We start from the raw sequence: 18455 nt of genomic DNA, 5'->3' as shown, positions 1-18455 counted from the left end.
TATAAGAAAAATTGAATTCTAACAATGATCTAAATCAATAGGTAATTTTTGAGTGTTTTGTTCAGACATAAATGGTCTTCATCCTTTTATGATTAATAACTAAAATGATTAATCTGAAGGACATCATTATTAAGAACATGAAAAGCATTGTTTTATTTTGGGGAATAGTTTTTATTACGCTGACTCCAAAGCTCAGAAAAGACCATTTCATTAGTACTTAAGGATTTTAATGACATTGATAAATATATACTTTATAACCATAGTAATTATGCACACATACCCACATACATATATGTAATCATATGCGTAATATATTTACACATATATAATGTAAACACAAGAAAGAAAAAATTTGGTGAAGTCATTGAGTGAAGTCTTATTTTTATGAATAAAATAAAACAAAAATTAGTACTGAAAATTCATACTAATTAACTGCAAATTTTGGTGCTACAACTATAAATGTAAATTTAAGAAATAAATATACGCACAGATGTGAAGATACTTCAACCTTTATAGTAAAGGACCACTACTCTCATTCCATTGCCTAGCATCTCAGCTATTCAAGTAATGTTTGAAACCACAATTTAAATAATTGCTTCAGGATTAAAAATGTTTTTTCTTTCATTTTTAGAGTTTACATGGTTCAGAAGATATGGTCATGGAGGTAAGTTGACCAAAGAGTAAATCTTGTAAACATCTTTTCTCTATTGAATCATATTTTATCTCTGCTTTAAGCCATTAACTCTCTAAATTTAAGGCAAATGGTTAATATTAGATTACTGTGAAATTGTGTAAGGTGATCTTTCTGAGATTATAAGCAAATTGTTTGTTGAATGAGTGGATACATCATAAACAAATATGCTATTAGAGGATTGTAGCAAATGGAAAAGATTAAATGTGGCTGGCATTTTTTCCTGCATGCTTTGTAACAGTGCTATGCCACTAAACTTGGAAGCAGTATTTTAAAATTTGTGAGCATTGAACTTATTTTTGAAAGCCTCTTGCTTTGTTGCAAGGGAGATAACTAAAGTTAGTGAACTTGGAATCTTAAGATTCAGTTCAATTAAAAGTCCACAGATATTGTAAAATTTATTGTTTAATAATCCTTCTAATTTAGATCCTACTTCAACTACCAAACAGATCTTGCAGAAATAAAATCAGCATGGTATATGGGAAAAAAAAAATACAGGGTCTGGAGTAAGATGACCTGAATTTGCATTTTCAGCTCCATACTCACTAGCTGATCTTATTATCTTGTGTAAATTATATAACTTCTATGAGCCTCAGCTTTCCAATGTGTAAAAATCACAACATTGTTGTGAGGACTAAAAAATGAATTGCAGTGATGACTTCTAGCATAATGACTGGCAAGTAGATGCTCCATGAGTATAATAACACTAGTAACTTATAAAAGCCACTGCATAATGGTAGGAAAATGAAAAATCATGAAGAATCACTGAACAACCCATGCTAGAACTTGCATGCCAAATCAAGGATACCTATTGTATTAGTCCATTTTCATGATGCTGAAGAAGACATACCCGAGACTGGGAAGAAAAAGAGGTCTAATTGGACATACAGTTATACATGGCTGGGTAGGCCTCAGAATCATGGCAGGAGGTGAAAGGTACTTCTTACATGGCAGCAGCAAGAGAAAAATGAGGAAGAAGCAAAAGTGAAAACCCCTGATGAAGCCATCGGATCTCGTGAGACTTATTAGGATGTAGTCAGATATGAGATAGGTGTCAGAAGATGCCCAGCCAGGTATGTAAAACAGAGTCTAGATGCTTCAGAGGTGGGTCACAGGACAAGGAAGTGGTTGCTCTAGAGGTATGTGACAGGCTCCCTTCGGGCAGGTAAAGCCAAGCAAGGAGAATTTAGTTCACTTAACTTTTCTGCCCTATGCTTTATTCTAATAACTATATTTCTACAAGTTTTTGAGACCAACTCCTTACTCTTTCTGTTTAGTTATGGAAAAGTACTGCAATGTTACCTATTACCCATGACCCTAAAAAATTGGGGCACCAGTGTATTTAAAGGCTAAGCCCATCTTCTCTTACCAGCAGGAAATGGGTGGTAGTGAAGACAGGAAGCTGTACTATGTGGGAGAAGGATGCTTTGTGGCAGTTTAAATATTAACTCTTTTAGAGAGTTTCAAGAGAGCTTAAACCACTCCCCAACCAATAATCACTGTAATATTGTAAATGTGGTAAAAATTTCCATCTTAGTCTCTTTAAATTTTGATGTCATCACTTTTTTCTAACAGATTTTTCCAAGGAAAATTCTTATAACATATTTACTATATCATAAATAAAATTGTGTTTACCAACTAAAAGATTGAGGTGAAATAGAATGGGAAGTGGAGTTTGTCTCAAAAAGTATATAAAATAAATAAAAATACCTCTGAAGCACAAGTTATAATTTTACTTTCAATTTCCAGAAATAACAACAGTACAGTGGAGACTCTCCACATAGTGATAGGTGAAGTAATCCTGTTTGAGATCATGTAATTGACTGGTTATATTAATGGTGAAAGTGAGAATGAAAGAGCAGTAGCTTCTGCCTGTCATTTGCATTAGTAAATATGACTGCAGATATTCATACATTATTTATTTCTATGTTAATCTTTTTGATCACATTTAAGAAATGTACTTACATCTGTAATAGATTTATGATACTCACACTATCAGGTAGGAAATAAAATGAATTTACATTAAGAGCAGATCAAAACAGAGATGTGAAGTGTTAAAGCCTCAATTAGCTTGAGAGGTCACCTATAACTTTGTGTTCCTTTTAAGAAGAATCTATCTATTAAAAGAAGAAATGTATTTAAAAAATAATTCTAGTTTTTAAAAACACAATCTTTATCTGTGGTTTGTTTCTTAGGCCTTTTACCCCCATAATACTTCCAAAGCATCAAAATTTGTCATCTAAGTGTTTCCATAGCTATAAAAAAATCAATAGATGACAGTATTTTCGGTAGGCTGAGAACATAATGCTTACATTACTGGATCCTTTGCTGAGCCTTGAATTTAATATCCCTGAAAGTCCTTTTCCCTAGATCTGAGCACTCTAGATGAGCTAGCATGGCAATAAACTCAGGTACAGTCTGCAGGGGGAACATGAGGATCCTAGTCAAGAGGTTTATACTGAACCTGGCAATGCAATACACATGCTTGCTTTGGGTAGTTTTTCTTTCAAGGGCCCAAATATGTTCCTAAAATAAACTATATACAGTAATTGCTAAGCCATCAAATGGAATACATTATGTGATTCAAGCTAAAAAGCTTAGAAAAGAAGCATATAGTTATAAAACAAAATACTTAATAGAAAAATTAATGCGATATGAAGTATGTCCTATTCTGCTTTTTGTTCTTGGAAAGGGCAAAGGGAAATATCTTAACTGTAATATTTTCTCAATGTGAAAAATAATTTCAGTATTTTCTTGGAGATTAGCTTCTTATTTTAATCCCTGGAAGCTTGCATTGTCTGTTCCTATAAAGGTCAAATATAAGTGGAGTATTGGGAAATATATACATATAATTTGTGAAAAATATTTTAATTGAGAAAAAAAAGTAGCACAAGGTACCAATATTATCCAGTTAGGCCTATAAAAATTCACTCCAAAATTGTTAAATATTTGTATATCCCCTTTGAGGGTTTGTTCATTCCTTACGTATAGAAATAATCCTATATACACACTCAGTATAACCCGATACGTATAGCCTCATCATTATTTGTATGTGCCATTCTACAATTTTCAATGAAAATTTTCATTGCTAGCACCTTTTACTTTTTTAAAAATACATATTATTAAGATGCAAAAGCTACTTAAAACATATTCTCAGTTCTCTAAAAGCTGACCAACTTTTATCTCAAACGCATATAGAGTAAATGAAAGGACACATTATCAAAAGAAATATTTAAGACTATTCATTTTATTAAAATATGAAAATATACTAATCTTTACATAGCAATATGCTCATGTGAATCTGTATTTATTGTATTTGAAGGTGCCAAGCAGTACTTTCAATAATCAAAGCAATTCTGAATGACCATAACTCACCTTACTTCAAAAGATAAAAGCTTATTTAAAGGAAGCAAATAAAATTATAAATTAAATTTAGAAATCTGGATGATGACCCTCCATATAATGGCACTTCTAGAAGCCACATTAGAAGCAGACACTAGACAGGCCAGGGCTGTCTGTCTCTACATTAGAAATACGATTGTGTAATCTGTCTTTATTAATGTAAGCCTGTACCTCTTGAGATGAGTTCATATTTTAGGAAGTCAGATTTAATCACTACTGTATTCCCCATTATTAAATGAGACAGATATTTAGTTTCTAAAAAAATCTTTCAAGTATGCTGCATATAGGATGCAAGTTGGAGAAGGTTCAAAGAAAAATCCTTAACCCTGAAGACCTGAGATTCTCTCAACAATGTTTTTCACAGAGCAGATCTTTTGATTTTAAGAAAATCCAACTTAATCTTTTTTTTTCTTTTATAGATAATGCTTTTGGTGTTGTGTCTAAAAGCTTATTGAGTACCCAAAGTCAGAATCAAGGACAACTAACATCTATAGTGCATCAAATTGTAGCCCCCAATATGACCATCTGAAATTTCTATGCTAACACTGTTGTAAGAAGTAGAAACTCAAGATCCAATCCAGTGTATATCTGTGGTCTTATGTTTAAAGTATCTGCATACTTGCATCTGCATTCATTTCTCCTTAAATCTCCTTAAATGGATAGCCTTCTCCATTGGTAATAAGAACATTGACATCATCACCAGGCTTGTCGCATAAGTACCAAAGTACTTAGAAGATCTTTATGAACTTTCCAATCCCCTAAGCAATATTTATTTTTAGTTTTCTAAATCTTTATGAACTTAGATTTAAAATAGTTTTAAAATAATTCACACTAAAGTCATTATTTATCAAGGATTCTAGTGGGAATAGAAATTATCTTACCTTCAAGAAGAGAATCTAGATATATTGAAAAGTACCCTTCTCTACTTTTTAAGCATTTTTATATGCACTGAGAAGAAACAACTAGATCTTCAAATTGGCAGGTGTTCCTAAATTGCTCCAGTCAGAAAACCTATGCAATTGGGAAAGAGTCAAGGAAAAGCTTGTGAAATTGTCAAACTGAGAAGAAAAATAGCATATGATTTTTATCATAGATAAGCACAAGGTCATTTCCTTCAGAAGTCAGAAAATCCAAACATTCCATAAAAAACAAAAGTCTTTAGTCATCAGGGATTCAGGACTCATTTCTCATTTTTTCCCTGCTGTGCTGTTATAGCCTGAATAGGCAGAAGATATCAGGCATCATCAGGAAAAGTATTAGAAGTGAAGCAGAAAATATTATATGCATTTATGGCTTTTACAACCTCAAGAAGGATATGAAACTAGAGACAACCTAGAATACAACTTCCAAAATTATTAGCAGAGAGCATCTCTGTGAATACCTCATATCTGTAATCTTAATAATAAATGTGGTAGGCACATGGAGTCCTTAGGACATATGCCTGAATGTCCTGGCCCTGTAAAACAAATTGCTTGCATAAGACAATAACTAGAAAAGTTCATTGCAGAAGACAAGTCTTAGTTTCTCTCATTCTTCTGATTCTGATCCAGCTATTTATCTCCTATCTGAAATGGGATTATGGTTGTGGAATGTGTCTGATGTCTATAAACTATTGAATAAAAGTTTCAGCAAATTTCAACCAAGAACGAGGCAGTTCCCTTTGAAACACTTTGGATTAACTTATTAATTAGAGAGATTAATTCTTCATACCTGGAGGGAGTGGGGAGAAACTAACTTGAGGATTTAGTAGCCATGTACATGTACAACAAAAATATACTGAGTGTCCCAAACAACACAGTGCTAATAGCACCAGAGCTACAAGAGTGAAAATTTGGCTTCTTGTTTTTAGAAGCTTCATGATTAGTCACATAGTTTATATACATAAGAAACATAAACTAAATTTCAAAGAGATTGACAAATTTATGAGAATGTTTTCAAAATTAGCATTTATTCATTGCTGACTATAAGCCAGGTACACTGCGATCGTCCATGAATTATTTCAAAATAATTCTGATAATAACCTTATCAGGTAGATTTTATTATCCCCTTTTTATAAAGAGTGATATTGAGCCTTGAAGAGGTTAAATAATTTGTCCAAAGGCACACTAATAATGGTACTGTGGCAAGATTTAAATGACAAAACGAAACTATTTGTTCAAAAGGAAGCTGTAACAGAGCTCTCATCTTCAAGTTTAGTGTTAGAGAAGATAAAATGCCTGTTGCCATTGCCTTTACCTCTCTCTCAAAAAATAAACTAGAGGAGTGAATCATGGCTTCGATCAGGCAGAGACATTCCAGTGACCCGTAAGAATATTCATTCTTTCTAGCCACACAGATCATTAATTCATTTGAAGCATATGGTTTTGCACTATGCTCTGTAAATGCTGCCACAGTAGTTCATGTGAGTGATTTTCTTCTCCTCATCCTGCTGTGAGGTGTCACTCTTCCCTTCCAGAGAGAATAAACCACCAGGATCAACTGTTTCTCAACACAGCTGTTTGTGATAAATTTTAAACTAGTTGCTCAGATCCACTATCCATGTAATTTATTGATTGATTGTACTACGTGTTGCTGAGTGCCAATGCTAGTCACATATTTAGAAAAAAAAAAAATGAGAAATCTTGCTAAGAAAAGAGACTCATTTCCCCCAAATCAAGAAGCTCTCCTTTTCATTCAGACTCTTGTTCAAAACTCATTAGATTCCTATTGTTTTCCAGACAGCCAGACAGCTACCCAGGAGAATGATGTACACAGATGAAAGACATAACCATGTGTTCTCAAGCATTTGCAATCTAGCAGAACAGAAAGTTGCACCAAGAATCATAGCATGTGTATTAGGTACCATAACCTATATGGGGAGCTACAGGAACTCAAAATTTTGAGGACCAATAAAAGCCAGGAGAGATGAGAGGTTTTGGCTTCCTGATGGAACTAACTATGGCTAGGTCACAAAGGATCATGCAAATTTTAATAGGACGAGAAAAGCAGAATGATGATTCTAGGAAGACAAAAAGCATATGCAGAGGCTCAGGGGCATGAAAATATAGCTTGCTTGGGGAGGCGGTAAGTACTTAAGTTTGGTAACACATAGAAATGACCGGAGATGTGCAGAAAATAATTTTAAATGAAGAACCTAATGTTTGGCTCAGTATTATGGGGGCAGATATCTTTGTTTTGAATTAAAATGGTGAGTCTGTTTCTGATTTTCTTCAAATGTTTTTCCAATGTTCTCAAACTTTCTTTAACTTATAAAGCAGCACAATGTAAAACAATGTTATTTTTCTTGCAGTTTCTGAGGAAGACAAAGGATTTGGACCAATTTTTGAAGAGCAGCCAATCAATACCATTTATCCAGAGGAATCACTGGAAGGAAAAGTCTCACTCAACTGTCGGGCACGAGCCAGCCCATTCCCGGTTTACAAGTAATGTACCTCACTGCTCTTTTCAGAATGGAGTGTCAGAGTAATGATCACAGATCAGCATGTATGAACTTGTAAAGATACAATATAGTGCTTTCTACAAATTCCATGGACATTAACAATAATATTGGCATACAAGCTATTTAAGAAGTTGTCTAATGCTCAAATAGCAGGTTTTCTTAAATATATGCAAATAATTCACTTACTGTTCTCTGCACAGATAATGCTACTGGCATTTGACATTATCCACTTACAAATTGTATAATGGAAATCATGTTTTTAAGCCTACAAATGGTTACATCAAATTATGCATAATTTAAATATACAGATTTGAGGATAAAATGTTTTTGTATGCATTGGCCTGGATAACTCATACCTATAGATATGGATACATTTTTATATTAAGTACACATAAAGATCTTGAACAAATAACTGTAGAAAGCACCATCTTTTTCAACAGTCTCATATCTATATTACATCCAACACAGCAAATTTCTTAAATGTCTCTATCTATAGGAAACTCTGTATAAACATACCTATTTCTGTTTTTCTGGGTTACATATGTATGCTATCAAAAACAACTTTATAAAAAGCAACAATGAATTTTCCTGCTTCAGATGGGTCAGAAAATTATACTAACAGTTTCTCGTTTGATGCAAAGAATGAGATGCAAAAATCAACTAAATGCCAATGGATTTGAATTTCACCTGTGCGATGATTCCATGAAGACAAAACAAGAGACTGATAGAGAAATTGGGGGCTGTAGTGTGTTAATGTCACCTGACTTAATTGAAGGTTGTCACTCAACAAAGTTAATTTTAATATTTTTTCCTGGGTAGGAAAGTAACTTTCTATTATTATAAAAAGTTCTTATTAAAGATAATATCCCCTTCCACCCATCTGATAACTGCACTCAGGTTTTTCTTGCCTTTGGTTATAATTACAAAATTATTCTTAAGATAAAATATGAACTCAGATACAAAATCACCATCCCATTGAAATTATTTTTATTGTTTCAATTTCATGCATGGGAGTACAATATAAGTAGGTATTTTATAAATTATAAATAATACATTTGTACTGAAAATATTTGATGGGCTAGACTTATTTCCACCCTTAAGCCATATATAATGAGAGCCTATTTGTCACTGACATGGGATAATAGAACTAATAAGATCTGTAGAGGAGATCCAATCCAAGAAAATCTTACCGGAGAGGAAGTTGAATCCTTAGTAAGTAAATTTGCCTGCTCAAGAACTAGTAAAACACAAATCAGGGACTGAAACACAGGTTTTAGGACTTCTGAAGAAGTATGCAATTTTTTCAGTATTTATCTACCTAGATAGATTGATAAAATCCCAAAAGCTCTTTCAGCGACACTTATTGCGTAATACTCCGTTGTTAACATTCATACAAGGGACCTTAGAAAATCAATCTCTAGGCTGGAATGGAGGCAACCAGAAGAGAGGGTTGCTCTTAGATAATGTTCTAGAAACATGAAAAGGCTATGCTTCTCCTTGCTGCCCCCATCATCCCAACCCACAGGCACGATAAGAACCAAAGCTTTGCTTGCCCAGTAAGTCACCAACTGCCTCTCACAGGTTGCACCCAGCACTGAAATTTCCTCTTTGAGTTTGACCTGGTTATCCATACATTAATAGAGATAACTGGAGAAGACAGATAGATGTTTAATCTCGTTATGAAGGCAATCTCCTTTTGTTGGGGAAAAATGAAAGAAGAGAAAAAAAATCAGCTCATGATGCAACTACTTTGATGGAAAAGAACGTTTAAAGTTTTTAAAATGTACTTAATTTCAGGCCAAATTATACTAACTTTGTTAATCATCCAATTTTTCATTCATATAGTAGTTTTATATTTGTACCATGTTCTGTGACAACTTGTTATTCATAGCAACATCCTGAGAGGTACAACGGGGTACTTTACTTCCAACTTACAAGCCTTGCGGCTTTCATTATCTTGCCCCCATCCCCAAAGAAATAAGCACTACAATAAAAAAAAAATTACTAAAAGAAATTATAGCAATAGTGTATGTTTCTGAAGCTAGACCAGTGAAACTCCTCAAACACAGAAAAAGGTAATCCTGGTATGATGTCATAAGCATAGTCAGATCCATGTGGAGGAAGTTAAGACAGTAAACAAAAATTTGGAACCAACATAATGAGGGCAAAAATTACAAAAATTGGAGCTGCCCAACAAAGAAACACACTGTCTTGACAAGAGCTGAGCAACTTAACACTGGATGGTTCAGGCAGGGACAATATTGCCATCACCTGAGGACAGAGGAAGGCTTTATTCATTGGGTTGGAATTTAGTAATTTTTAAAAATGCAAAATCACAGTTCCCTATGCTTGCTTTTGAATTATTTCCTATACTGCAAAAATTGTAACTAATAATGTTCCAGTAACTTTGATTTTGTAACAGATATTCTAAAGTAATTAGGCCCTTTGGGTATGATTATTACTCTAATTAGAAGTGGCCAGGAAATGAGCGATGTGGTCACCAGCCACTACTATTTCAGCGATTTGACCACAGCTCTAGACGTATGACTTTCCTGAGGACATGGAACTTTAAAGGATAAACCCTGATAAAATTATACAGTTGGTTCTTTTAGTTGAGAACTATTTTCTACATGCATTCTTTTCATTATCCATCAGAAATTTAGATTCCTGTTTCCAGTCAATTTAGTTATAACACTATCCCTATCAATTAATGCTCTGATTACCTGCAACCTGTCTTATATTGTTATGAAATTATGTGGTAGGATGGAAAAAGAATTGTTTTTCTTTTCTACTTTATTAAAAGTAATCTTTAAGTTTTGAGAAAAGACATAAGTGACCACTAGCTCTAGGCTGAGGAAGATCTAGTTTTACTGGTATATTTGTGGCTTGGAATAAATTTTTTAAAACACAACTAATTTTTATAATTTACAAATTGTGTGACTGACCTCTAGTGGTCAGAATTGCCACTTACTGAGCAAACCCCAATGTCAATTAGTTTGTTTTATTGAAAAATTACTTTGAAATTTAGAGTCAGATATTGATATTTTATATTTTATTTTTGGTAGAACAATACTTTTATTATTTTATGCAGCATATCTGCATATATATGAATCTAACTGGTACATAGATGACTGTCAATTATGTCCAATGTATAGCTGCCAAGAAATCAATTTATGGAGAAAAACTGAACAAAATATTTGTTACTTGGATACCTCATGAAAAAAAAGACAAAATATGTATGTACTTTGACGTTTACCTGTCTGTACCTGAGCTAAATTACGAATTATGATCCTAGAGACTCTGAATTGTAGAGTACAAAGAAATACCATCTGAATCATATTTCTTATTGTCTGAATTTACCCTGAGCTGTACCCAGATTATTTAAGAACTTTGTTAGCCGCGTACAGCTTCCAGGTCTCATGACCCGAGATTGACCTTTATATCTTTTTCTCATAGATGGAGAATGAATAATGGGGACGTTGATCTGACCAGTGATCGATACAGTATGGTAGGAGGAAACCTTGTTATCAACAACCCTGACAAACAGAAAGATGCTGGAATCTACTACTGTTTAGCATCCAATAGCTATGGGATGGTCAGAAGCACTGAAGCAACCCTGAGTTTTGGATGTAAGTAAACTGTAACTTTTTAAAAATGGTAAGTGTATTTAGGTGAGTTCAGCAAGAAGAAAAATCAAGAAAGGATAGTGAGAGGAAGGCATCACAGATGAGGTGCATCATACAAGATGAGTGGACCTAATTGTGTGATGGAGACAACAAAGTGCCCACGGCATACAATGAAGGCACTTGAAACAGTGAAAGATGATGTTGTCAACTAAAGGAAAACCAGGGTCTGAGGATCTTGAATGACTCTTTAAAAATTAGCATCAATGCAAGCGTCAAGCCATATATTATCAAAGGGGCACTATCACCCATAAGGGGGTGAAAATTGGCTTTTGAGGGAAGAAAATTTCACATATTGCAACATAATGGCTATGACTCTTCAAAGATCAATCCAATATGACAATACCTTATTCACTAATATTGTATTTCTCATAGTAGGAATAAATTTAATTATATATTTTTAATTTATTTTAAATTTAAATTACATGAAAAATTTCTCTTAATTAGGGCCAATAATGACAAACTGTGCTAAGCTAAAAATTAGAGGTTGTTCTGAAAGAAAATTTTACATTGGGAGATGAGTTGGACCAGGTGATCTCCAGTATGTGATTTACGTGAGCACTTAAATCTTTTGCAAAATGAATTACAGAATGAAAACAATGTTTTAAGAAGTCCTACATGGTAGGTTTTGTCAAGAGGGAATGAGAGGGCCAGGAATAGAAGTAAGATTAAATTAGTGTGGTGACAGTGGAAATGTAAATTACATACATTAACTATAAGGAAAGAATTAACAGGTTGCATTGTCCAAAAGGAAAGAAGACTGTAAAATTTTTTTTCCAAGGAATGTCTAGTCAAAGGGCAGAGACATTCTGTTCTCATTAAAAATGTGATGGGAGCAAGAAAAACCAATTTCAAGGATGGCAGGAAGCATTTAAATGGTTGCCTCACATGCAGAGGTTATTGTGATATTGAGTTATCCAAGTTGAAATGTCAAGTAAGCTATTGAGGATAGGGGTGGCATTCAAGTAAGACATCAGAGCTAGAGAAGTAGATTTGAAGAGTCCTCTGCAAAAAGTAACACTTAGAATAAATAGTTTTTCAGAGGTATACAATTTATATGGAGAAAAGTAACAATTAAATGTTGGGTGCTGATCACAGGTAAGGAACAGGAAGAAAGGCAGAAAAAAAATAGAGTCAGTAAGACAAATGAAGGATTGGAAGAATATCAAGGAATCAAGTGGAATATAAGTTCCAAATACATAGAAAAGAGTAAAGAAAATTAGAACTGAAGCAAAGCCAGAATTTGAAAAGGAGCAAGAGATTGGTCATTTTCATGCTCCCTAATTAGGGTCCTGTCTTTTACCCTTATTCCTTCCCGATATCCAAGCCCTCCCTCAGGAAGGGAAATACCCATCAAATGAGTCCATTCCTTTAAGTCATTTCTTCTTATTTACTTTCTTTGGTAGGTCCCTAGGTTTGTCTGATTTCATTGTATTTCCAAGTGCCCTGCCTGAGACTCTCCTTAAGTCTGAAACAAAAGCCTTTAGGACGTTTGTGATTTTCAGGGTTGTCAGAATTCTTATGCAGGCTGCTCCCAATATCTGTAGACCTTGAGCTCATCACAGAACTTTATAGTGTATACAAATCCCAGCAATGTAAGAACGAGGAGCTGACTTTACTAGTCTTCACCAAACCACTGAGAAGTGCTGTATCTCAAAAGTGAGTTAGTCGCTGAAAGGTAAAATTGATGAATGTCTCTCTTTCTCTTGACTGGAGAGTGAATGTTCCTCTTTTTCCTTTTGTAATTAGATCTTGATCCTTTCCCACCTGAGGAACGTCCTGAGGTCAGAGTAAAAGAAGGGAAAGGAATGGTGCTGCTCTGTGACCCTCCGTACCATTTTCCAGGTAAACTTAATTCCTCTCTATTAGCATCTATCAAACAAAATGGGCAAGCTCCATTTTCGTAGTAATAATGCTACATTATCAATAATCATGGCTCATTATTAATTAGCCTGGATGTTTGCATAAGCTTGTAATGTGTCACTGATCATTATGGACACTTCCTCTCTTGGCTCATTAGTCACTTGGTTCTAGTCCAAACGATCTCTAATCATTTCAGTTTATAAACATATATATGTTGTATTATGTCATCATTAAAGTTCCTATTCCACAGGGAAATTCTCATCATTTTCTAGAAAATATTCCTGAAATAGAACAGTACCAAGGAAGGATATATAACCAATCATTTTCTTAACAAGTTAGTGTCTATAAAATACTGTTAGCTGTATGTAACTAAACACTAGAAAGGGATAAAGACATAATAAATTATTAATCTCCTTAGGAATATCAATAATTATCTACTTTAAAAATGGTGCTAAATTAAGTGTCATCTGTTATGAGATTCGACTTTGAATATATGTTTTATGTAATTTAATATGGCGAAGACAAAAGCTACAAAAGTGCTAACTAAAAGATGAATTCTTTATATGCTTTCACCAATTTTCATTTGTTTTATTTATCAAATATCCCTTTGAAACAATATATAAATACCTCTCTTCACAATTTAAAAATCATTTTTTTCTATTTTTATAGTTCTAATATTATGTCATAAATTTGACTTTAAACATCTCCATAGAGAATGAAACATAACAAGCTTTTAAAATCCATGCAGGAATTTGTGTGAAATACATCAATCTGATGTGTGTGTATGTACCTAGCCAGATACATATATTTCACACAAAATTATGCAGTATACATTTAATGTGAAATTATATGTGTGTGTGTGTGTGTGTATGTGTATATATGTAGTTGTGGTTGTTTATATATCAAACATTGGTAATTTTCTCCACAATAGGAGAAAGATAATTGCTTGATAAATATAGGAGTGACATATAAAATTCAAAATGTTGTAACACCCTTTCAATGAGAAAAGACTTTTTCTTAAGGAACTATTGACATTACATATATATATATATATATATATATATATTACATATATTACATATGTATGTATATATAAATATACATACATATATATACACATACATATATATATATATATATATATATATATGTATGTATATTTAAAAACCCTGCCATTTTCATAGCGTTTCCCAAAAGGTAATACCAAAAGTATCCAGTGACTATATCTGACCACATTCAATATGGGAGGGACTTCACTCCATCACTCATTGACTCAAAAAATCTCTCCTTAGCATTTTTTATATAGCAGGCACAATGTATGCCACAGAAATGCCTCAGTGGAGCAAAACAGGAAAAGCTACCAGCCTTCAGAGATCTTCCACTGGGAGGGGCAGACATTAATAAGATAAATGGCTGAAAGATATGGCATGTTAGATATTGATAAATAAGGAGAGATAAATAATGCAGGGAAGCGGGGAGAGTAAGTATTGAGGGGACGACTGACCTCAGGAGGAGCATCGCTAGAAGGAAAGTTTGAATAAACACGGGAAGGAAATAAAAGAGCTAACAATGTGAGTTTCTGAGAGAAGAGCATGCCAGGCAGATGCTGAGGTGGGACTATGGAAGACCAAGGAAGGCAGGGTGGTGCCATAGGGTGAATAAGGCAGAGGGTAATAAGAAATGAAATAAGAGAGGTACAAGAGCTGCGTTATGGGGGACCTTATAATCCATAGCAATTATTAATACTTTGGCTTTTACTTTGAATGTGATTTACATTGGAGGGCTTTGAGTAGAGGAGCCACATGACATAAGTTATAGAAAGGTGACTCTGGCTACTGTTTTAAGACAGTACTTGGGGAGGGCAAAGGTGGAAACAGGAGATCAGTTAGAGGTATTATAATAGCATATGATGGGCCAGAGTGGTGTCAGTGGAGGTGGGAATCCAGGCATATTCTAGGTAAATAGAATATATTAAATTTCTATATAGAAATCTAGGTATATTTTAGTTAAATTCTAGATATATTTTGAAGGAGAAGCCAAGAGGATTTGCTTGTTGACTTTTTGTGGTATAGAAGAGAAATACAGGAGTTGAGGGTGGCATAAAAGTTTTTGCCATGAGCTCCCGAAAGAATGAAGTTGCCATTACTTCAGCTGAAGGAATAGGTGTGGATATGTTAAATGTGAAGCATCTGTTAAGCTTCCAAATGGAAATCAAGTTGGCAGTTCTATATGTGTGTAGATCTCAGGGGTGATGTCTAAGCTTGGAATATCAATTTGTGATTCATCATTATATAAGTTGTTTTCAAAACCATGGGACTGCAATATGATTACCTAGGGAATTAGAATAGATAGAAAGCAAGAAGCAGGGGTCCAAAAAACAGGCTTTGAGATTTTTCTAAGATAAGTCTTGCTTTTCAGTCTCTGCTGTGTCTAAGCCATGGTGCTGAATGTGAAATACATGGGCCAGAGCAAGGTCAGCAGAAGCTTAAAGCCATTAAGCCAAAAGAGTCCATTACTTCTTTATCTCAATAAAGATAGATATGTTTACGTGGAAAAAGCAAAAACAAAAATAAGTTGGTTCAAGAGACATTATAATTCACAGAATAAATCTTAGTAGCTCATCAGATATGCCATCTTCAACCGATATAGAAACAGACATTTGCTTCAAATCCATGTGTGTATGTATGTGCTTATGTGTACTATTTTACTATCTCTCTGCTATAAATCTTCCTTCCGTTTTAATGAAGGTAAATTAAGGTTTTATGTTTTGTGGCTTACAACTTGAGTTTGAAGGTGCAAAGGAACCTGTCACTGTGTTCTGAATGTCTAAGAATGTTATATACACAACCATTTAGAATTGTCAAACCCTGTTGTTCTATTTGGTGATCTGGGATTCAGTCCTTACTATGTCAAGTAAACTTAGGCATGTCTAAATCTTAATTTCCTCATTTAAAATGGATTTGAAAATAGTAAAATGGATATGCAATTTCAATAGATTATTATTAAAGTAAATAAAATATATTTTAGTAAAGCCAATGTTTTATATCTGTTATTATTATTCAGTGCATCTCACTACACTAAAGATTTTTAATTCAGGATTATAGAGATGTTATCTTCCTCATTCATGTGCAGGAAAAAAAGTTCAAAAGGAAACATATCAGCTTTTGCAATCTCATACATTTTTATCTGTATTTGGATGGTCTTCAGTTCCTTGCAAGGAGGGAAACTCTCATTTGGACCGCTTTTCTTATTTATCAAGAGCGATCACAAATGTGCATTTGAATATAAATGTTCACTCAATTTTATAACATTTGACATACAAATAATTTTCTGGTACATATACAAAGTAAGTGTTTAATATAATATCTGAGGAATGAGAGAGTGAGAGAATGAAGAGCAAATAGATTTGTTCATTAAATTAAATGTAGGGTTAAGTTTCCTGAAAACATAAACTTTCTTGTTTGATTTTTGTTTTATTATATTGCAATACCTAATTCATAAACATGCAAGACTTTTTAAAGTCATGGACTCTCAAAAATGAAGATATAATGCTTTCTTTCCAAGTAATTTTCTATCAATATAACCATCAAAAATTGACTCATTCCATTTCAAAAAATATGAATCATATATTTGTATATAGCAAAAGAGAAATGGGAAAAAAAAGTCACTTCAAGGGTAGGTATTATTGACAAAATAAGAGATACCTGATAATAGGGACATTATGAAATTTAAAATGGATAAGAAAATGAGAGAGCTCTTCAGAAAAACAACTCCTGGAATACTGAATATAATCTTGAATGAATCTCAATAGATCATCACAAAAATAGACAGGAATGAGAGACCAGGGTAAGGAACACATTAGCTCACAATAAAACTTTCTTTCTAAACATGTTTAATGTAGTTTATTGTGTTAAAGCACTGATTAGAAACTACAGTGATTTTGGTACAGGCAAATTCCATTCTGTTCAAGCTGATTTTCTAAAAGGCAAGAAAATCTCCTAAAAAGTTTTCAAGTTATTTCCCCATGCTTTGAACTAAAGAAGCTCAAGTTTATTTCACGGAGATTGATGCAGCATTTTGCAAGGCTACATAAGTGGTATAGTTCAAAATAATACAGTGATGTTAGCCTAATGCACTGTAATTGGACAAAATGAATTTCACCTGTGATATATGTGGTCTAGGCTTCTGGGGCAAAAGCAAGAAGTGTTAAAAATCTATCCGTAAAAGTAATATTTCTTAAACATGTCCTGGCACTTACTCTTACTAAAAAATAATTTTATAGTAATTTATTGTTTAATCCAGTCTGCAATCTGAGGAAAACAGGCTTTTGCAAAGAAGGTTGATTTTATCATCTGCATGGGGCTAGGAAAGACACAACGAAAATGGTCTGTTGAGTCCTTAAAAGCACTATATCAGGGCTTATCTTTTGATTTCAGAATCAGAAAAGATCAAAGATCAAGAGATTGGCAAAATCACATCTCATCCTTAAGTTGGAGAGTCAGGGTGGCTATTGCTCCAGTCTTGGTACAGCTTATTTTGCTGATGGTGGGTAGGGAAGCTTAGAACATCAGTTCTGCCTCGCCTTTGCTGTATGACCTCAGGCAAGTCACTTCGCCCTATTAGGCCTTGGAGTCCCTGTTTAAAAGTGGCAAGAGCCATACCTACCTTTCTTGTACTGAGTGCTGACAGATTCTAAGAAATTGTAATTATTGTTTTGTCCAAGTGAATGGCTTTAACAATAAGCTAAAATTTGTTAAATTTAGAGTAATTATATTGCAAGTCCCGTAAATGCAGAGGCCACATCTATCTTGTTTGTCAGCACTTGGAAAGTACTCAGGTTTTGCAAAATAAATAAATTAGAGAATCTACACTGGGCATCAAATCAGTCAGAGTAGTTATTCTATAGTCCAAGATTTATGTTCATACAATACCATGACAATAACTTCTCTCATTTAGCATTTATCCCTTATAAGGATCAAATACCATCATTTCTTTCATTTATTTTCACACATCTCTTATGAGTGGAGCACAGGAAAATGTCTTACATTTTAGAGAAACTGAATAATAGAGTGACTAATTTGCCTGATAAAAGTTATATTGAGAATTAAAATCCAGGCCTCTGTATTCACATAGCCACTGATTACTCTAAATGGATTTTGTGGGTAGTATCTTTCATACATTCTATAGTTACAAAAGTCCTTTCTCTGTATGGAGATACATACTTTCTTGACTTTTTTGGCTTTGGTGGTGGGGCAGGGGCAGTGGGGATTTAATATTTAACAGAAATCCCTACTGAATTTTAATTTACATCTCAACTGACAATAGGAAATATTATTCAGAATTAGAAGAGATCAAGGCCTTTTTAAAAATGTACTAT

The 18455-nt window shown here is 33.7% G+C and overlaps 1 protein-coding gene across 6 annotated transcripts in view; it reads left to right on the top strand.

Annotated features, from left to right (window-relative positions):
• Positions 1-18455, top strand: part of CNTN1 (contactin 1) — a 372749-nt gene that overhangs the window by 220474 nt on the left and 133820 nt on the right. For all 6 annotated transcript variants that reach the window (XM_017530373.2, XM_037739053.1, XM_017530379.2 and 3 more), the window contains 4 exons: positions 632-664; positions 7383-7515; positions 10989-11161; positions 12965-13060. In XM_017530373.2, the coding sequence (XP_017385862.1) occupies positions 632-664; positions 7383-7515; positions 10989-11161; positions 12965-13060 (435 nt within the window). The remainder of the gene's footprint in view (positions 1-631; positions 665-7382; positions 7516-10988; positions 11162-12964; positions 13061-18455) is intronic.

Source organism: Cebus imitator, unplaced genomic scaffold (assembly GCF_001604975.1).
Source record: "Cebus imitator isolate Cc_AM_T3 unplaced genomic scaffold, Cebus_imitator-1.0 Scaffold2, whole genome shotgun sequence".
NCBI classification, from domain to species: domain Eukaryota; kingdom Metazoa; phylum Chordata; class Mammalia; order Primates; family Cebidae; genus Cebus; species Cebus imitator.
Note: the sequence above shows the minus strand (reverse complement) of the source record. Positions and strands in the feature narration are given on the sequence as shown.